The 22,237-nt window shown below is 42.3% G+C and overlaps 1 protein-coding gene and 1 long non-coding RNA gene across 4 annotated transcripts; one reads left to right on the forward strand and one right to left on the reverse strand.

Moving 5' to 3' along the window:
- Window positions 1-52: 52 nt before the first annotated feature.
- On the reverse strand, window positions 53-13,612 carry LOC134480549 (uncharacterized). The gene is made up of 3 exons (XR_010054930.1): window positions 13,517-13,612; window positions 3,045-3,166; window positions 53-476 (listed from the first exon to the last, which is right to left on the reverse strand). It is a non-coding gene; the product is annotated as an uncharacterized LOC134480549 (long non-coding RNA).
- Window positions 336-21,521, forward strand: LOC134480546 (uncharacterized). 3 transcript variants are annotated; one of them, XM_063268102.1, is made up of 6 exons: window positions 336-790; window positions 10,274-10,542; window positions 14,640-14,799; window positions 15,634-15,765; window positions 16,435-16,618; window positions 20,732-21,521. In XM_063268102.1, exons 2-6 carry the CDS (start codon window positions 10,452-10,454, stop codon window positions 20,735-20,737), a joined length of 573 nt encoding a protein of 190 aa, XP_063124172.1. In that variant the 5' UTR covers window positions 336-790; window positions 10,274-10,451; the 3' UTR covers window positions 20,738-21,521. The 3 variants fall into 3 exon arrangements, with proteins under 3 accessions (XP_063124172.1, XP_063124173.1, XP_063124171.1); XM_063268103.1 differs by having other exon boundaries at window positions 468-10,542; XM_063268101.1 differs by lacking the exons at window positions 336-790; window positions 10,274-10,542 and adding an exon at window positions 13,535-13,911.
- Window positions 21,522-22,237: the final 716 nt, after the last annotated feature.

Below are 22,237 nucleotides of genomic sequence, written 5' to 3' on the forward strand. Positions count from 1 at the left end.
GTCCAAGCCTCCAGCCTGGGGCACCAGGAAGCTCTGGCTGTGATGGCCGCGGGTTGGTCACGGTGGGCCTGGAGGCCCGAAGAAGCCGCCCCGGCCTCCGCAGGCCCTGAGAGGGGACTGACGGGCCTGAGCGGAGCCGGGAGCTCCACACAAAGCGCTTCCCCGTGTCGCGGCTCCCGGTGTTGCCTGCACCGCGGGTGGGCACACGTGTCCTTCCCACCCCGCCGTTCGACCGCGCCCGAGCCGGGCCTCAGGGCACGCGGAGCTCGTGGGTGAGCGCGGGGCCTGAGGGGGCGGGGCGCTCGCGTTATATTTGGCGCCCGCAGCAGCGCGTGTGCCTGGGCGAGTTTTCCTTCCGCGGGTGCCGGCAGCCAGGGCGCCGCCGCCCAAGCTGACTCCTCTCTCTCCCTCTCCGACCCCGGCAGGGCCCAGAGGTGATTCTGTCCGCACGATGTCCTCCTTCCTGGAGACGAGCTCTTCGCAGGCGCCACGTCGCGAACAAAAAGAGAAAAGAAAAAAATGAAAAGAAAAATCAGAAGAAGCTGACAGAGAAGGGGGCGGTAACGGCGTTGGGGGTCACCTCGGCCACGGGAGGGCGCGCTAAGACAGTGGCGGGGTTTCCAACGGAGACTCCACCCTGCAGTTTCCAGGGAAGAAGCTCAGGCTAGTCCTGCCAGGGGACCTGGAGGCCTGGCGCCCGCGCGGACCCCTAGCCCGACCTCCGGTCTGCTCCCCAGGGACAGCAAGCAGCAAGCAGGGCGGGCTGCACCTTAAGAGCAGCATCATCAAGGTAGGTAGGAGACCCGCGCCCGCCGGTCCTTAAGCTCCTTCTAGCCCCCCTCCCCCGCCCTGGGAAAGCAGTGGCAGAAGGAGGCAATGCAAAGGGAGCCCACTGGGTAGGGGACGGGAGGGTTCAGGGATGTATGGAGAGCTGAAGCAGGGATTGGAAAGCCTATGGCATTGGGAAAGAATGGAGAGGTGCTCTGGAGTGTGCATGAGAGCTGTGCTCTGACATCCCCAGAGCAACCTGGGGCTGTCACATCTATCCAGATGACTTGGAATTAAATGGCCTGTACCTGCCAGGGCAGGACAGGCTTTTCAGAGGCAGCTTAGCCTGGTGGCACACTCCCTGTAATGTTTCCATTTTATGTTAAAGGACAGGGATCGTGGGAAAAAATTTCCTTAAAACCTCAGGCAATGAATTATTATTTAATAGATTTCTTCTGATCTACTTTGTAATTGGTTGCCCCTTGCAAGAGATTGTATTTGGAAGATGTAAAATACCCTCCTTCAATTACTCGGGAAAAGGGAACATAAACAGAGATTTCCTCTTTTTTAGCCTCCAAAGCTCTGAGAGATTACAGTTCTGCATAATTTAATTCTTTCCTACCTGCTATGAGCAGGCCTCCAGATCAGCAAGTTCCTTTGGAATGGTTTTGCTTGTTTTTGTTTATTTTCCATGGTGCTGATTAGAAAGCCATGAATTGTTTTGTGAATTTTAAATTTCAAGAGGTGACGCCCAGAGTTGATGGTGGTTTCCTTCAAACACTGCAGTGTAGTTGCAGCATAAAAAATATTTCTTGTGACAAGAAGTGGAAAAAGAAAGTTGATGAGCTAAGAAAAGTAGAGCCTTGAGCCAGATCAACCATTTGGCTTCCTCAAATATGGAGCAAGCATGGAATGTGGCTTTTTCAGAATCGAGGGGGTTTTTAGGATTGGGCAGTGAATGCTGTCTGGGGCTAACCCGTCCCTTTTGTGGCTGACAACCCTTAGGAGAAGGTCAGAATGTGCCAACAGCACAGAGTGGGCACTGGTGGTGTTTGAACTCAGAAGTGCTCAGGAACTGTGAAAGTTTCTCTGTTATCACCCTGGATCCATCTAGTGAAATAGACCACTGTGATGCTGTGTAAGAGGCCATTGTGAGGGCTGGAGAGATGGCTCAGTGGGTAAGAGCACCAAGTGTTCTTCCAGAGGTCCTGAGTTCAAATGCCAGCAACCACATGGTGGCTCACAACCATCTGTAATGAGTACTGATGCCCTCTTCTGGTGTGTCTGAAGACAGCTGCATTGTCTGACATGTAAATAAATAAATCTTACAAAAGATTGTCATCTACTGCAGTTTCTATGTGGACAGGGCACAGTTTAAGGGCTTTAAGATCAAATACATTGCCTGTCTTTAAAGATCAAGTGTATCACCTAACTTTTAAACCAAGAAATGTAGTGTCTTTTTTGCTGCTTGTGTAGCTTTTAGTGATGTAACTTTTCTCCTAGTACGTCCTTTGTTTCCATAATAGTTGTTTTCAAGTATATATGATTAGCGCTCCTATTTGCAGAGCTATTCAATATTTTCATTGGTTAAATATTTGTTGTGAATTTACATTGTGCTATCAGTAAAATGCTATGTGAAAATTTTAGAGAATATACCGGTTTGGGTAATTTTAATAACCTTTGCCCTCAAGTGGTGGCCTGTTTTCACATTGAAAAGACTGGAATTCATTACCATCCATAGCAGGATTGATAGGGAAGCAAAATGGACAGTGACAGTGTTGTTCTATTTGATAGTTGTGGGAGCCAAGAAAGAAGTGTGACTTGCTTTTTGTGATTTACAAAATCAAGACTCAGTATCATTACTATAGAAGCCCATGGAAAAATGATGAAGTTTTCAGAAATCACCAGCTGAAGAAATGGTGGTTTTGCTTATATTGAATTCTGAGTTTCAAAGTTATGTTTCATTTTTCTTTATTCCTTAATGAGGCTTTTTATTAAGTTTTTTATTCACCATTACACACTTAGATGCACAGTGCTAGGATCATAGTAGGTGCTCATTAAATCACTGACCATCGGGGTTGGGGATTTAGCTCAGTGGTAGAGCGCTTGCCTAGGAAGCGCAAGGCCCTGGGTTCGGTCCCCAGCTCCGGAAAAAAAAAAGAACCAAAAAAAAAAAAAGTCACTGACCATCGGGGAGGAGGAATGATAAGAAAATATATATTTTCTGTAAGTTCTGTTAGTTTCGGGAACAGGGGTTTTCGGTTTACCAGTCATACCTTGGTATCTTGTCCCACATAAGACAACTTGACAGAACCTTCTTTCTGGCCATTATGTTCAACTTATTTTTCTCTTAATCATTCTTGAAAATCATGGAAGTAGTGTGGAAAATTGATTGTACCTGCAGTATAGCAAAAAATCCCAGTCTAGATAGGTAAGCAGTTATGTTTCTCCATGAGCTGATGTCTTAAAACATCTAGATTTTAGGAATTTAGTGTTGTGTTTTCTAAACATACATCTTACAGCATACAGATAACATCGTGATAGAATAAAGGAATCTTTTGATTTAGCACCAAATTCCATAAAGCAATGACTACTGCACAGCTCTCTTGGCCATATGAATAGCCGGAATTATATTTCACTCTTTTAAAGAAATAATGAAAGCACTTAAGGTTAAAGCAGAGCCCATGGGAAAAGTTTGCTGTGGTGTTTCTCTTTGGTTTCTTGTGCTCTTTCTAGAGAATGACTTTAAGAAGTCAGGACAGTCAGGTGGTCAGTGTGGTCAGGCACACATGAGCAGATGGTTAAGCAATGTGCTAGGGCCCCATAGGCCACTGAGCCCAGCTGAAGAGGAGAGGCTAGCCAGTGAGCCTGATTGAAGAGCAGAGGCTATCCAGTGAGCCTGAATGAAGAGCAAGGCTAGCCAGTGAGCCTGACTGAAGAGCAGAGGCTAGCCAGTGAGCCTGAATGAAGAGCAGAGGCTAGCCAGTGAGCCTGACTGAAGAGCAGAGGCTAGCCAGTGAGCCTGACTGAAGCACTGAGGCTAGCCAGTGAGCCTGACTGAAGAGCAGAGGCTAGCCAGTGAGCCTGACTGAAGAGCAGAGTCTAGCCAGTGAGCCTGACTGAAGAGCACAGGCTAGCCAGTGAGCCTGACTGAAGAGCAGAGGCTAGCCAGTGAGCCTGACTGAAGAGCAGAGCCTAGCCAGTGAACCAGGCTGAAGAGCAGAGGCTAGCCACTGAGCCAGGTTGAAGGCTGAAGAGCAGTGATTTTAACATTTATTTCTAAGTTCTTCAGTTTTCCTAAATGACAAAAGTTTGCCTCCATAAAGTTTGACTTAGAAGGTTCTTCTTGCTCTCTTCTTCTTATCTCCTTTCCTCTTGCTCTTATGACACAATAATTTCCTTTCTCTCAATGCCTTACTCTCAACACTATGCCTTTACTTCTAAGTTCTTCTTCAGTTCTGTTCTGTTCTGTTCAGTTCTGTCTAAAAAGCTTTCTCTCTCTTTGTCCTCAGCATTTGTATATCTCTCTGAAAACAGCATCACATGGTGAAAAGTTCACCACAAGTTTGCACAGGAATTCAAATCATAAGTTGGATAATAAGTTTACGACAGAGAATGTTTACATGCATATCCATGAAGAGTAATCATCAGGATATACTGTCACCATCTGTCACTAGCTCTCCACATTCATGATGAGTTAAAAGGTGTAATTTTTATGAGAAAAGAATAAGTGAAATTACCTATAGGCAAATCCAATCAATTATTTATGTTCAGTCCTTGCATCTATAGTAAATCATTAGTTCTCTTTTTATGTACTTTGGTTAATTGCTTTATACCCTCTTAGATTGGGTTCTAATTTGTAGATGCCTGCTTGGTATTGCAGAAGCAATTCACTCATGACACTTTAAGAAGGAAGAGTTCTCAATGCAATTTTGATTACCAGAGAAAACATAATAGCTGTCCCATTATAAAGGAGCTTAAAATTACTAATCTAATTTTAGGAATTCTTATAGAACCATCATAAGAATTAAGAAATCATCTATTTGTCTGTACATCATCATGCCAAGACAATACATCTTCGTTGCTCTGTGGTGATCTGCTCAAAAGAGTGGGGTAAAGAGCATGACAAATACAGAGGCAGATACTTGCAGCCAACCATTCAGCTGAGAGCAGGGTCCCCCACAATGGAGGAGTAAGAGAAAGGATTGAGGGAGCTGAAGGGGTTTACAGCCCCATAAGAACAACACTAAGAAACACCCAGAGCTCCCAGGACCGAAACCACCATCCAAAGAGTACACATGGACAGACCCATGGCTACAGCTGCATATGTAGAAGAGGATGGCCTTCTTGGGCACAAATGGGAGGAGAAGCCCTTGGTCTTGTAAAGGCTTGATGCCCCAGTGTAGGGGAAACCAGAACAGGGAGGCAGGTAGGCCTGGGTGTTTGGGTGGATGTCGTAACACCCTCACAGTAGAAGGGGGAGGGGGTTTTATAAGGGGTTTTGTGGAAACCAGGAAAACGGATAACGTTTGAAATGTAACAAAAGCCCTCTCTGGGGAATGGAAAGCAGATAAGGTGCTCTGAGCCCCTACTTCCCTGCTGCCTCCCTTTGATCACGACTGTGGTGCATGGTGTCAGCCTGGGACTCTCCATGGGCTGCTGCTGGCACTGGTCCTGGCGTTCCTGGCCAAGAGCATGATGAGCAAGGAGCACATGGTTTGTCCTGATTCAGAGCAGGGCGAGTGGCCACCAGGGAATAAGCACAGCTTCCTGTACGATCATGAGGTCTTCCTGGGCAAGGAGGACTCCAAGACCTTTGATAGCTAAGCCTGGACGAGAGCAGGAGAGGCTGGGGAAAATTGTTGATCCAATTGACAGTGATGAATGCGGCCTTGTTACTACTGAGGACCTGAAAGTTTGGATCAAACAGGTACAGAAAAGATACATCAACCAAAATGTGGCTAAACTCTGGAAGGATTATGATGGGGACATAGATGAAAAATCTCCTGGGAAGAATACAAGCAGGCTACCTATGGCTACTACCTGGGAAACCTTGCTGAATTCCAAGATAGCTCTGATCATCACAACTGTAACAAGTTGCCTCCACGAGATGAGAGGAGGTTTAAGGCCTTGATGGTGACCTGACAGCTACTCAGGACGGGTTCATTGCTTTTCTACACTAAGAGGATTTAGAACATATGAAGGATATTGTAGTTCTGGAAACGCTGTAGAATATCGACAAGAACGGGGATGGTTTTGTGGACCAGGATGAGTACATTGTGGACATCTTTTTCTCACGAGGACAGTTGCCCTGAGACAGACTGGGTTTTGTCTGGGGAGCAGTTCAATGATTTCCCAGATCTGAACAAGGATGGGAAACTGGATTAGGATGAGATTCACCATTGGATCCTCCCTCAGGCCTATGACCATGCACAGGCTGAGGCCCGGCATTTGGTGTATGAGTCAGATAAAACAAGATGCTTACCAAGGTGTAGATTTTAGACTACTGGACCATGTTTGTGGGAAGCCATGCCACCAATTACAGGGAAGATCTTACCAAAAATCATGATGATCTTTGAAAGAAACTCATCCTCATGTGGCCAACAGTCACATGCTTTCTACGGATATTCTGGGTGATTGCTATATTTGTCAAGTATATAGCAGTTGTGTCCCTAAACAATAAGAAACCTTTCTAAAGCTCAAAAAAATCATACATTGCACCACAAACAATAATAGTAGGAGATTTAAACACAACACTTTCATCAATGGACAGATCAGGGAAACAAACTAAACAGAGACATAGAGAGACTAACAGGTTATGAAACAAATGGATTTAACATATATTTATAGAACACTCCACCCTTAAACCAAAGGATTTACCATCTTCTCAGCATCCCATTGTACCTTCTCCAAAATTGAACATATAATCGGTCACAAAACAGGCCTCAACAGATACAGGAAGATAGAAATAATCCCATGTCTCGTATCAAAAAACCACGGACTAAGGCTGCTGATCAATAACAACAAATAGGACAGAAAGCCCACATATACATGGAAGTTGAAGTCAATGACAACTTGGTCATGGCAGACATAAGAAAGAAATTAAAGACTTCTTAGAATTTAATGAAAATGAAGATACAACATACCCAAACTTATGGGACACAATAAAAGCAGCGCTAAGAGGAAAACTCATAGCTCTGTATGCCTGCAAAAAGAAACAAGAGAGAGCATATGTCAGCAGCTTGACAGCACACCTCAAAGCTCTAGAAAAAATTAAATAAACCCTAGAGGAGTAGAAGGCAGGAAATAATCAAACTCAGGGCTGAAATCAAACAAGAAGAAACAAAACCGAGTATCAAAAGAATCAGCAAACCCAGGAGCTGGTTCTTTGAGAAAATCAACAAGATACATAAACGCTTAGCCATATTAACCAGAGGTCACAGAGAGTGTATCCAAATTAATAAAATCAGAAATAAAAGGGAGACATAACAACAAACTCTGAAAAAATTAAAAAGACCATCAGATCCTACTACAAAAACATATATTCAACAAAACTGGAAAATGTGGAGGAAATGGACAATTTTCTATACAGATACCAGGTACCACAGTTAAATCAGGAACAAATAAACCATTGAAACAACCACATAACTCATAAAGTCATAGAAACTGCTATTAAACATCACCCATCCAAAAAGAGCCCAGGACCAGATGGATTTAGTGCAGAATTCTATCAGACCTTCATAGAAGTCTTCATACCATACTGTCCAAACTATTCCGCAAAATACAAACAGACAGAGCACTACCAAATTCCTTCTATGAAGCCACAATTACTCTTATACCTAAACCACACAAAGATACAACAAAGATAGAGAAATTCAGACCTATTTGATTTATGAATATTGATCAAAAATGCTCAATAAAATTCTTGCAAACTGAATCCAAGAACACATCCAAACAATCATCCATCATGATCAAGTAGGCCTCATGGCAAGGATGCAGGGATGGTTTGATATACGGAAGTCCATCAATGAAATTCATCATATAAACAAAGTCAAAACCACATGATCATTTCATTAGATGCTGAGAAATCATTTGACAAAATTCATTACCCTTTCATTAATAAAGTCCTGGAAAGATCAGGAATTGAAGGCCTGAATCTAAATATAGGAAAATGCAAAATACATCAAACCTGTACCTAACATCAAACTAAACTTAGAATTTTGAAGGAATCCCACTAAAATCAGGGACGAGACAAGGCTGCCCACTCTTTCCCTAATTAAGTACAATATGGTACTTAACGTCCTAGCCATAGCAATCAAACAATGAAAGTAGGTCAAAGGGAAAAAATTAGAAGGGATGAAGTCAAAACACTAATATTTGAAGATGATATGATAGTCTACTTAAGCAACACCAAAATTCTACCAGAGAACTACTTAACCTGATCAACAACTTCAGCAAACTGTCCGAGTATAAAATTAACCCAAACAATTCAGTAGCCTTCCTCTACTCAAAGGGTAAACAGGCTGAGAAAGAAATTAGGGAAATGACACCCTTCACAACAGTCCCAAATACTATAAAATAACTTGCTGTTACTTGAACCAAGCAAGTAAAAAATCTGTGTGACAAGAACTTCAAATCTCTGAAGAAATTGAAGAAGATCTCAGAAGATGGAAAGATCTCCCATGCTCATAGATTGGCAGGATGAATATGGTAAAAAATGACCATTTTGCCAAAGGCAATCTACAGATTCAATGCCATCAGCATCAATATTCCTACTCAATTCTTTATAAAGGTAGAAAGTGCAATTTGCCGTCATTTGGTATTCCATAAAACTCAGGATAGCAAAACTATACTCAACAATAAAAGACCTTCTGGGGAATCACCATCTCTGACCTCAAGCAGTATTACAGAGCAATAGTTTGTATGGTATTGGCATACAGACAGGCCGATCAGTGGAACATAATTGAAGACACAGAAGTGAACCCACACACCTATGGTCATTTGATCTTTGACAAAGGAGGTAAAACATCCAATGGAAGAAAGATAGTATTTTTAACAAATGGTGCTGATTCAACTGGAGGTCAGCATGTAGAAGAATGCAAGTTGACCCATTCTTATTACCCTGTACAAAGCTTAAGTCCAAGTGGATCAAGGGCCTCCACATCAAACCAGATACACTAAAATTAATAGAAAAAAGTAGGGAAGAGTCTCGAAGACATGAGCACTAAGGAAAATTTCCTGAACAAAATACCAATGACTTATGCTTTAAGATCAAGAATCGACAAATGGGGGGAACCTCATAAAACTGAAAAGCTTCTGTAAGGCAAAGGACAGTGTCATTCACACAAAAAGGCAACCAACAGATTGGGAAAGTATTTTTACCATTCCTGCATCTGATAGAGGGCTAATATCCAAAGTATACAGAAAACACAAGAAGTTAGAGTACAGAGAGCCAAACACCCCTGTTAATAAATGGGGTACGGAGCTAAAGAAAACATTCTCAGCTGAGGAATATCGAATAGCTGAAAAGCACCTAAAGAAATGCTCAACATCCTTAGTCATCAGGGAAGTGCAAATCAAAACAACCCTAAGAATCCACCTCACACCAGTCAGGATGGCTAAGATCAAAAACTCAGGTGACAACAGAGGCTGGGGAGGACGTGGAGAAAGAGAAACACTTGTCCATTGTTGCTGGGATTGCAAACTGGTACAAGCACTCTGGAAATCAGTCTGAAGGTTCCTCAGAAAATTGGATATTGCACTACCTGAGCACACAGCTATACCTGTCCTGGGCATATACCCAAAAGATTCTCCAACATACAACAAACACATATGATCCACTATGTTCATAGCAGCCTTATTCATAATAGCCAGAAGCTGGAATGAACCCAGATGCCCTTCAACAGAGGAATGGATTCGAAAAATGTGGTACATCTACACAAAGGAGTACCACTCAGCTATCAAAAACAATGACTACATTCAATTCATAGGCAAATGGAAAGAACTAAAAAATATCATCCACAGGGAGGCAATCCAATCACAGAAAAACACACTTGGTATGTTCTTGGGAGCAATGGCCTCGAATCACTCCATTATTGATGTTATTATTATGGTTAGCATTAAGTATGACTGGGTTCATGGAAAAACCCAGCCAGCTGCAGAAGACTAATACAAATGTGGTGGTCAAGATGAATAATCATATGAGAACGTGTGACGTTAATATACCCAATGTCATGACCTGTAACCTTTCTGAAAAACCAACATCATGCTGTCTAATAGATATGACAAACCTGTGACCTTTTTGACTACCTGTCAACATCAGCGGATTCCCTGACCACATGAATATTGTGTCCTTGGCGTGGGTAAATGTTTCTTACTTCTCTCCCCTCTCTGTTACCCTTTTTATGGTACAAATTCAGCATTGGGGAAAAATAAAATTGTCACCTTGATCAGACTCTTCTCTTGGCATCCTTCTTCATATCTCTTATCCCTCATTCTCTTCCAGATTCTCAGCACCCCTCGTTGACAGTATGTACTCATTGATAAGTGGATATTGACCAAAACCTCAAATTACCCAAGATGCAATCTACAGATCTCAGGAAACTCAAGAAGAAGGATGACCAAAGTGCAGATGCTCCCACTCCTTCTTAAAATGGGAAACAAAAATATCCATAGGAGGGTATATGGAGGCCAAATCTAAAGCAGAGACCGAAAGAACAGCCATTCAGAGTCTGCCCCACATGGGGCCCATATATATACATCCACCAAAACTAGGTAAGTTTGATGAAGCTAAAAAGTGCTTACTGAAAGGGACAGAATATGCATCTCCCCTGAGAGACACATCCAAGGCATGTCAAATAAAGAGGTCAGTGCTGGCAGTAAACTACTGAACTGAGAACAGGACGCCCTTTATGGGAATTAGAAGAAGGATTCAAAGAGCTGAAGGGCTTGCAACCCCATAAGAACAGCAATGCCAACCAAATAAACCACTAGCAAAAGACTATACGTGGACTGACCCAGGGGTCCAAATGCATATGTAGGAGAGAATATCCTTGTTGGGGCACCTGTGGAAGGGGAAGCCCTTGTTCTTAACAAGGTTGGACCCTGACTGCAGGGAAATGTCCAGGAAGGGGTTTCTAAGTGGCATGGATTGGGGGACCATACATATGGGAGAGGGCATGGCAGGGGGGCTTATGGACCAAAAGCTGGGAAAGGGAATAACGTTTGAATAAAACATATATATCTATTAAAAAAACTGAAATTTAAAAAAATGATACTAATACCAAAAAATAATCAAAAAATGTGAATAAGACAGAAATTTTAGGTTTTGGAAAAAGATGAATGCCAGGTATTTGAAAAACTGTATGACCATGGTAAACACTTTACTATACTTGAGAAATTTTTTACATGTTAATGAACTGCATCTTTTTTTTAATAGTGAATGGAAATACAGTCCCTTCCTGGCTGTGAGTCTAGGTATCCAGATGTAGTGGAATTTATTATTTGTTGGTCCTGAATCTTTGAGTCTGCTTCTAACCCAGCTTATGCCAAGGAAACTAGGCCAAGGTGATGTCTAAGCCATTGACCAAACTATCTGGACTAACAATTACATGTGAAATCCCACCTTGTAAATGGGAGGAGAGGAATAAAAGATACCTTTGAGGATTTGAAAAAGATGAAATGTACCCAAAAAAATCCAATAAAAAAGTTTAAAATAAAAATAACTTAGGAAATACAAAATACTGGGGTGCCATTCCACAATCATGATGTGTTTCTTCTTTGATAGCTTACAGGTTAATTTACTTCTCTATAACTGTTTTCTTATTTCAAAGTAAGTAATGGCATCATCTCTGGAGTGATGGTGAGAACAAAAGCTTTGCCGAACTTGAATAATCGATCCCTCCCGAGCATGTGCTTAACATTCTAAGCACAGGGAAATTTCCTGAGGGGATTAAAAATCAAAATCCAAACATAAAACAGGAACAACAACGATGTAAAAACATTCTGCACTCTGGGTATGAAGGCATGTTGCAACTTTAATCAGCTTTGTAGGTATTTCTAATAAACACACAAAGAAACAAAAATCCTATCACAGTCCTAGCAGTTGCATCCAACAAAGAGAAAGCTGTGAGGTAGTGCGTGCTGCTTCTTTCCCCAGATACCCCTGGGCCACAGGTCTGCACCCAGTGAGCTGGACCAAGAGCAGCCAGGTTGAAATTCCTGCTGCCATGGCAGGATTCTGCAGGAACATTTCCCTTTGACAACAAGGAACCTGTGTGGAGGAGACCTCTTGGTGACTCATCAAGGACTCTACGTTCCTATTCTACAGGGAGAAGCCCTGCCAGGTCTTTGGCAAGGCCAGCCAGTTGTTTGGGGAAGTCTCTGGTCCTGTGGCAGAGGGCGATGAATGGCAGAAAGAATAGCAGCTCCACTGAGAGCAAAGGCTACCCCTTCTAGGCCTATGACCTCCTAATTAATTTATCTTTTCACCCGATGCCCTATTCACATTTTCTTACTATCATACAACTGTGATCTTGAGGAGCAGCTGGGCTCTTGTTTTCTTAATCAGTTCTTTGTTGTAACAGACGTTTTTAACTTACTCCAGCCCCTGAGACTTATTCATACCTTCTGTATGCAGTAGGACCCTTGGTGGGCCTGTCATCTCAAAAATAGAAGGTTCGGTAATCCAAAGATTGGACTCCAGTTTACCTCAGGCCAGGAAAGAAGTCAGCCACCATTAGTAAAAGAGCAAGGGAAAAATTACATAGGAAAAACAAGTGCCTTAATTAGAAGAAAAGATCCTCAACTTCTAAGGCCTGCACATCTGCACCCCTCTCTTCTGAGCTTTGTATAGTGATGTTGTATAACTCCAGATGGTAGTAAAAGGCAGAGTTCTTCCCAGAAAGGTCAGACATGATTTTCACTCTTACATCTCTGAGGTGGGGTGGCATTATAGCACACATTCATGTTGAATTATTATAACACCTATGATAAGAAGACAGAATCCATATATCACAATGCCAAATAGACTCCCGCCTGAACATATGGACCCATTAAAATTGAGGTTCAACCTGAACTCAGGCCATTCCACTCCCTTCCCATCCTCCTGATTCTTATGTTTGCTACAAGTAAAAGATCATGGTGTAGTCCCCAACATTCTCATGCCTAGACTTGTCTATTCACGAATAATGATATTGGAGAACTGATGGCTATATAGTTACAATGTAGTAACACAAGGTCCAGGTTGACCTTTGCTCACTGATGTCCAATTTAATTTTCTTGTTATATTTGAGAAAGGGAGGATGTCCTACATAATATATAAAACGCACAGAAATTTATTATTTTATATATGCCCTGTAGTTGGACCCTATGTTCCCAAGTAAAAGGAGTTTTTATTGCAAAAAAATAGGATTATAGACCATTGATTTTCTGAAATACATGGATATGTAAATGGAAACAATGTCGGCTTTCAAGGACTGCACAATAAGCACATATTTCCAGGTTTTATACACTCAGAGGTATAGAAGAAATATATTGGCCTCTAGAAAAAGGGAAAAGCTTAGGAATCGAAATGTGTGTCACATGCATTGTCTCGAGTAGTAGATTTACTTTTAAGAAAAATCTCCCTCCTCCTTGGTCCCTAGAGATTTGGGTGCTAAGAAAAATCTGTTCTCCAATTCAGGGTTGTAAGCAACCCTCCCCAGCAAAAGCATTGTTGACATCTAATGAAGCAGAGAGACATATCTACCTTTGAAATAGAGGTTGCCAAATGGTATTCCCAGTGACACATGGGAGACTGGAGGAAAGGGTCCCCACATAAATTCATCAGTGTGGGGAGAGCTGGTTAGTAGGTAGGCCATAGAATTTTCCAGTGACATCACCAGTAAGCCCTTCACTGGACACTCTATTGTATCTAAGAGATCCCTAGAATCTTCTGTGATGTCGCCAGTGTTGTGGTGACACCAACTGCCTTTGGGATATTACTTCAGTTCCCTTTGGGTTCACAAGCAGGCATGTTTCGCCAGCTGCTCAGGCTATTTCGGAAGGAAAGTGTTGATCAAGGAGAGACCGCACCAGGTCAGAGGGAAGCTGACCCCCTCTCTAGTGAAACAGGAAGGAGGAAATCATTCTGGGGAAGGCTTGGTGAGTCGTGGGCAGAGTTGGGGAACATCCTCAAGGAGGTATGTTTGAGATGTGCCTTCTAAGACTAGGCCTTACAATCAGGAGCCTTGGGATTTTTCAAAGGCAAACCAAGAGTCAGGAGTTCCTGATCTTTAATTTGAGAGAAAGCCAGAAAGTTGTAAGACTTCAGTGTCTTTTCTTGAAGCTTTTTAACTGTGAGTGTCAATGAATGGCAGGAGGAGGCACTGTGAGATTAACAATGTGACCATCCATGTTTGGGAGTTGAAGAACTTCATCCTCTAGATTACTGTAGGTTATATAAGTCTCTGATGGCAAGAACAAAGAAGGATGCACACCTAGTCATGAATTGAGTACTCAGACACTTTGGGCTGGACCACACTTGGTTAGAGCTTGATGGTGCTAACTATTATGAAGTCATTATGAACTCCAGGATTATCTGCACCACATCTGATATGAGATAACAATGTCGCAGATGTTTATGTCTCTGTCACATTATCACTTTCAGTGCCGGGGGTTGTGTAATAGTGAGTGTGGCACGTGTATGGCATTAGAGGTTGGGAAGAGGGACATAGCTTAAGAATCAACCTTTAAGAAAGCTTTTCTGCTCTTTCAGGGATTAACCCAGTCTCTACCATTTCCCCTTCCTCAACCTCCTTTTCGGATTCAGAATGATCTATTCTGCCCATTGGTTCAAATATGCAAATTCACTTGGGTTTATCTGTGTACAGGTTTTGGTAGGAAGGCATCATCCCAAAATGTCATCAGTAAGCAAGAGGAGTGTCTAAAGGAACTGGAGGAACTCAAATTTGAAATCCAGAAGTGTCAATTCGAGAGGGATGAACTTTATCAAATCCTGGATCTTTATATCTATGATGAGTGGGACCACAGGTAGTCATTATGCCCAGTAACCTGTTCACTGTCTTGCGCTCTCTCTCTGCTACCTCAAAATTTACTCATAGCACGAGAAAGTTTCACCTCTCATCCTGGATTTTAAGGAGATTTGGCAGGCATTTGCTTGTGAGATGAGCTAGGTGCTGTGTGTTTAGGGTCAACCACTTTTGTACTTGACCCTGAGCCTCTTGGATTAGCATTGGTTCTGTCAGCAGCTGGAAGGACCTGGTCACACTTGCTGCAACTGTGTGTGTGAATGAAATGCCTGCACGTCATCACTCTTTCCTCTGAATTTGTTCATTATACTCTGATTCTATGGCACCTCCATGCATGTAGTTGGCATTCTAAACGTGTTTGCATATGGGTTGGTATGTGTGTATGTGGAAGTATATGTGGTGTTTACTCAGGATCAGGACGTCTGGGACCTTTGATGGGGTCTGAGGATTTGTTTGATCAACACTTTGCAGGTCATGATAGTGATGAGTACGTGGAGGCCCACACTGATCAAAAGAGCACTTTGCTCCTTCTGTATACCTTGGTGGCACACAGGACTCTCCTGAGGGGAGGAGGTGCTATAAATCCTCTTCCCTGTCAAACTTAGTTATGCCCTCTGGGAATTCATGTAACGATAGAAACCAAGGATTGAGTATACCTGCTTTCAAAACAAGAGAAATGTCATCTTTTTGAAATTTTTTATTATATATTTTTATATTATATTTATATATTATTATATATTATATATTTTATTATATATTTTTATTTACATTTCACCTAATTCTGAAATCGTGAGTTCAAAACATTATTTGTTCCTTTGGCCATGACCTAACCCAGGCTGCATGTCGAATTGCCAGTCCTTCAATCCGAACATGAGATGAGAATGATGGCTATGCAAATGATGACCAACTCAATAAGTGATGCCATGGAGAGGTACGAGGAGCTCATACAAGTGAACAGTTCCTACCGGTGAGTCGCTGACAGAGATGAGAACCCAGCACTAGGCACGGAATGCTTCTGTCCTGTATGACTTTGAACAAAAGTCAGGGCTCTGGTTCTGTAGTGTCTGACTCTTAACAAGAAGCCTGCCTCCTGTCAAGGGTCTTGGATTTGTAGCTCTTGGACTCAGTTGTCATACATGTGAAGGGTGTAGAAGACACTCCAATTGTTATTTTCCCCGATAAAGATCCTCTAGATAGAAAAGGTTTGCACCATGATGGGAATAGCAATCAACTCTGAATCTCTAGGACTCTGACAGGAGATTTAAAGATCTGTGATCCATGAGAAACACATGGAAAGATTGTATAGCTATTGGGTCTTCAACTACCCCTCAGAGGGGCTTTCCCCACAACGTGAAGATGGTTTCACCATACCATGGACATACGAGCTCCCTTATGGACCATCTCTTCTTCCTTGATTTATATAAACCGTCTTAGTGTCAGGATTTTCAGAAGTACGTTGATTCATGTGGAATGTGGATTCTGGATTTGACCTCCTCTAATTGGTGCTAACTTGAATAGTGTGGCTCTATTCTGGGGATTTCTGAGGATGAGGACCCTTGAAGGGATGATTGGACTTGCAGGAGTGACAGGCAAATAGAAGCTGGCTGGGATTTACCATTTTTTGTTTGTGGTTCAGCATCAGGCAATCCCAGCTCCTGCGTGAACAAGCTCAATTGGAGAACAATATACAGATTTTGCTGAATGAGAAGAGAAAACTGCTGGTGGAGCAGACTGAACTGCCAGCATCCTCTGTGGAGGCAAAGAGGCTCTGTGAAGAGGCCGGAATGAACATCTGTGACCCCAGAGCCAAGCAACAGCAGGTAGGGTTAGGCCTCAGGGTCAGGTTGTCCTCATGTCTTACCATAATCATAGACAAACCAATGTAACTGTCTATTGACTGATCCGTGTCCTGACCTAGGTCTCATCCAAGTGTTCATTCATGTAATGGTTTACAAGGCTTTTTGTGGAGATAGCCCCTTTTCAAGAAACTGCATGTTTGGAAAGCAAATGCTACTGCTCTTCGAGAATCTGCACTTCATTAAGGGAGATAGGTTGATCACACATCACAGCACTACATGCCATTATGTATGTAGGGTGCTCTGTGGGAGCCCCTCTTTAGACTAGAACAGGGCTTTGAGGGATGAAGCAAAAGCCTGGAGCTCATTTTACTTTCAGGATCGTGTGAGACTCAGGAAGTAAGTAGTTTTCAAGGAGGAGAGCCTGGTGGAAATGCCAAAGAAATAGTTCTCATTGTCATTTGTGGTGGCTTTTGTTCTTCCTCCCCTCATGTCTCTGTATATGAAGATGGTGACTTCATGCTTCATAGATCTTGGGTAACTACAGAGCCTGTGTATCAGTATGTCAATCCTGTCTTATTTGAGTGCCCCTGAGAGTTCATAACTGGGCCTTACAACCTGAAGCTGGTTAGAAGAGCAAGGATGTGGAAACGGTTTCTCAAAGGCTGAGGGTAGGCATGAGAGATTTGAGACTTCAAGAACAAAGTTATCCGTATATACCCCCAATTCTCACCAAGAAAGGTGCATTGCTGTGCTGACCTGCATCTTAGGGAGCATGCGGGGAGGCCAGTTCATGACATGCAGTTTTGTCCAGTCATTATCTAACTTAGTCCTTTAAGCCTAGGTCTCTCAACAAACATGAAGCTTCCTGTTTTATGCTGGCCAGCAGTCTTTGCATCATTCGTCCAGTTCCAAGTGGAGCCCCCTCTCCTATTTGTCTCAACACATTCTTAAACCATTCACCTATTTTAAAAATAAGGATTAGATTTCTTCACTTTACCTGAACAGAGTTATCCCCCGGGAAGATTCTGGATTGTCTTATTGGCTTCACCATGATCTTGCATTGAATCCTAGAGTGCAACCCTCTGCTGACATTGCTTTGCTGACTATATCATGGGCACTGCATTCTTTCAGGATAGATTCCCTCTCAATATTGTACACAGTGCTGCATTTCAGAAAATTCACTGTATGTTATTTATTTAGCCTTTTTCTGACTGACATTGAGGTTGTTTTTATATCACAGGAACTCTGATGTGATCAAATGTTCCTCGGAACTGACCATGAGTTACTGTCTTCTCTGGTGCTTCCAAAGTCTTCTATGAAGGAAACAGGGTAGTTTTAGTGAGGGGCCTATGATGAGTCAGCATAGAACTTGATGGAGTCTTTTCCTAGAAATTTCTCTCTTGGGGATTTGATGTTGTGTTGTTTAGGCTATCTGTGCAGAACATGTAACTTACTTGTCGGACCAGCAAGTATCTGCATAGAAAGGTTTCCTGAAGTGGAAATGAGTACAGGTCAGGGCAGCACATATTGCTTAAGTCTAAGAGACTTGTACACAGCATTGTTCCCACTAATTCCTCACTCAACAGGAAATGTGCTGCATAAGAGCAAAGTTTTCATTTGTGCATGCGAGTGTGTATCTGTGTGTCTGTGTTTGTGTGTGTGTTTGTGTGTGTGTGTGTGTGTGTGTGTGTGTTTGCAGTAGTGAACGTGTGTTTCCCTGATTTTCCAAGATTCATGAGAAAAGTACTCTAAGCGTTCACTTTACATCCCTGAAACATGAAATAGAGCTGCCCAGTCATTTGGCATCTCCATCTAGCTCTGTACAGCAAAATGTCACTTAAATTACTAATTTATTCTGTTTCCAAAAATTTCAGAAGAGAATTATCTTGTGAAGTCTGGGGGAGGAGTGGAAATATGTTCAAGTGAGTCGTGTTTCACAGGGGTAACAAATGGTATAGGCCTAGAGCTTGCAGGTCCCTTTTTGTTATGGTGTAGTAGCAGGACAATAAAATCCTTTAGAAATGCAACCCCCAAAAAGAGGACACAAAAACACCTGTAAAGTTAGATTTTCAAGTGATTACGGGCAAAACTACTGATCTGCATTGAAATCCTTTGGAGCACATCAAAGGAATGGAGTACTGGGAGGTAAGGGCAAGGCTTCTCTAGAAAAATTCATGAGTTTATTCTGCTTCTCTGTTCTTTGTGAATTGTGAAAGCCCACTGGAAGGTTGTGTCACTCACTGTGTCTTCTCCAAGGTTGCTTTCCACATTGCCTGCTACCATTTCTTTCCAGCTACCTTGGCACACTACAACTTCCCGTGGGAGTTGGCTTGGATTTTATTCATTGAGAATTTGAGTTGCTTGGAATTGTATCGTCATCCAGAAAAAGTCCCATGGCTATGCTGTGGTGCAAGAACAGGGCAGTTTCAGGAACCCCTTTAGGTGCACAGATAATCCAAAGCGCTCCTCTATGTTATCTGTGTAGCATTCTGCAAGTGCTGTCGATCAACATCATTTTCTCTCAGTTAATTTCAGCCTCAATGGGTTAGGAGAAATGATGAGCTTCAAATGGGTCTGACAGTGTAAGAACAGGTAGCCCTATGAGAAGCCATGTTCAGAAAGTGGAACAGAAGTTTTAGTTAACCCAGTGATTCCACAACAAGGAGTAGGTATTGCCATTGCAACTAGGGAGCATCAGTGTTGTAGTGGTCCCAGAGTAACCTTGAAGGAGAATCTATCCAGACGTCCATCAGCCAAGGAGTAAAAGTGTACCATACGATGGAGCCCTTCCATAGATTCTGATTCAGTGTGAGATAATCCATGCAAGCTTTTACTTACTTATTCAAATTATCTGTGGAGCAATCACATTACGGGGAGAAAATTTGTTGATTTGGATCCTGGTTATGGAGATTTCCTATGATTCTAGCTTTGGGCATGAAGTCACTCAGGCTATGGTAAAGACAGCTCCAATTAGAAGAAGTTGCACACTTTGGGGAAAGTCTGAAAGAGTGAACAAGAACAAGAGTCTAGTCCACCACCAATATATGATCCTTTGCTGAGCAACAAGACAGCTCTACACAGCCTTTGGGACTTGCTAAGCCAGATTGTTAATGGAAAAAGAACCCTGAGTCTATGACAGTTTATTGGAGGACAGCACATCACTGACTGAGCTGTCTATAGGCTCTGGCCACTATGTACATATCCCACTCTACATTTTTTTTATGCCTCCAGCGAATCCTGGGGAATATTTACATTAAGCATTAATGTTCAGGTAGGAACACAGGCTGGAAGAAGCCATTTGAATATCCTTCCCTATATAAATACCCTTTTTGGGTGGATGACCACCCCACCTGGATTTCAGCCTCAGGCAGTTAAAGATCTACTCAGAGTATTGTTCTGGTACAGTTCATGTGAATTTTGCCCATGAAACAATATATATGATCCTCTGGATTTCTTGCTATGTTCTACTCCTTTCTTCCTGTGATCTCTCCGGAAAGATCTGAGGACATTTTCTCTTCTGTCCTCTCACAAATTGCCTTACACTAGCCATAGACTTACAGGGGTGCTGTTCTGTTTCTACATCACAATCACCTTTAATGTCCATGTGTACGCTGGGAAGATTTGCATGGAGCACATTCTCAGTGATTACAGGATCTATGCAATTCCCATGGATTTGATGTGAGATGGCTTCTCTGTGTATTTGCAGACTCAGTGGTTACAAATAGAAACTAGACGGGTTCCTTCAGTGCTAACATAATCAGAAATTTCACCTCAATTCTGGGCATGTTCTCCAGAAGGAATCCACATGGTATTCTAGGTTGCTCATACCTCTCTTGAACTCAGATTCAGACATAGCTACAATGTTATTATTCAATGTCATATACCTGGACTAGTGGGAAAAAAATACTCATTTTTCTCTTAATCCCAGTACAGTGCATAGTCCACAGTTCAAATTCTAACAGTTTGAAAGGTGAGATATAAATCCAAGCGCAGGTACTCTAGGACACTTGGGGATGCAGGGACTGACCTCAGCTGACAGGTCATGCTGGATTGTCCAACTGAATAGAGCTGATGTATGAGGGAGAGCCGAATTGACAACCACTCACTAAACCTTTTTTTCCCTTGCTCTGCTAGGTCTGAAATTCTCCAGCAGAAACTCGAACATGACACAGTCCAGAACAAGATCTCCCTTGGAGAGAAGAGCTACAGGAGGAGAACTAAGTGTGCACAGCAAATACACCACTATTGCATCTCACTTGTAATGTCCATAGCAACTGTGGACTGCATTTTCCTCCTGTAGTTTGATTTCTTTGGATTGAATACGCTGTATTTTCACCTTGCCTCTCTCCAGCAAGTGTACACTTTTTGAGGGACTCAGAGAAGTGCTGATGCACATCAATCAAGAGCTGCTGGTCATCCAGAAAGACTGTGCACATGTAAATTTGTACTTGTCCTGATGGGTCATCCAGAAGAGTTTCATGGAGATCAGTTCACAATATTGGAAAGACTTTGTGACAAAGTCTATAATATAATTTCTACTCAGTGTTGGATGGCTTTTTCCTTAATACCCCCACGCCAACAAAACAGACCTACTTCCACTCCTCTTGAAAAGATTATTACCATCACTAACTGCTTGTCTACTATGTCTCCAAGGCAAGCCACAGGCTATAAGTCTATTCTGCAAAAGGAGCAGCAAAAAATGCTTAGTGCAATTCCTCTATTTAAAGTTTGGTTAATTTTTAATTGTTTGGGTATTTGGTTTTCCTTCTATTCATTTGAAGATTTGTTATTTATCTGTTGTTGTTGTTTTCTTCATTTGCTTTTCTATTTTGATAAAGATATAGACTGTATATATTGACTACCTGCATCTGGTTACTATCAAGTAAATTGGATGTATTCTGGTCAATAAAGGAGTAATCTCAAACTCTTCACTCTTAAGAACCTTGTTTATTGATCATTAGTGTCAACATCTGAAGTCCCACAGCTATCAGGGAGGGATGGATCTCTGCATTCTCATGGGGACTGGGCATCAAATCACTTCCCAGTCAGACTGAGATTCACAGGAATTTATACAGTCACTGTGCACTGTGTTTCCAACTCTGAATTTCAACTTCATCATGCATACATTACCCACTGTGTATGCTTGCTGTCAAATATATAGTTACCTCTAAATTATACTCTGTCGATGAGAGTTTTGACCAAATTAATAGGATAAACATTAATTTTTCTGTAACACCTCCCAGGACATATAAACATGGTATAAGGGAGTTTAAAGCCATCGGGAATCCTGCACCCAAATCCCGGGGCAGAAAATGCTGAACACCCAGGAATGCAGATAATCCTGAGACCACAGGAAAGAAAGCCACTTCTGACCAGCTCTGCCCACATCTCTGGCCCAATATTAATCTGCATGATGCCTCTGGAAACAGGAATAGAGAAGTCAGTGGCAGGAACCTGCTTGGTTCAGCCTGGGCCCAGAACCTACCTGGGCCCTGAGCATATTTGAAGAAAACCAGAAGCATACAATTCTCTGTTTCCTGACTGTGGCTTTTTTTGATTCGAAGCTCAAAATACCATTTTGTTGTTGTTGATTTTTAGTTGGATATTTTTCATTTCGAATTCAAATGTTATTCCTTCCTT

Source organism: Rattus norvegicus, chromosome 9, assembly GCF_036323735.1.
Source record: "Rattus norvegicus strain BN/NHsdMcwi chromosome 9, GRCr8, whole genome shotgun sequence".
NCBI classification, from domain to species: domain Eukaryota; kingdom Metazoa; phylum Chordata; class Mammalia; order Rodentia; family Muridae; genus Rattus; species Rattus norvegicus.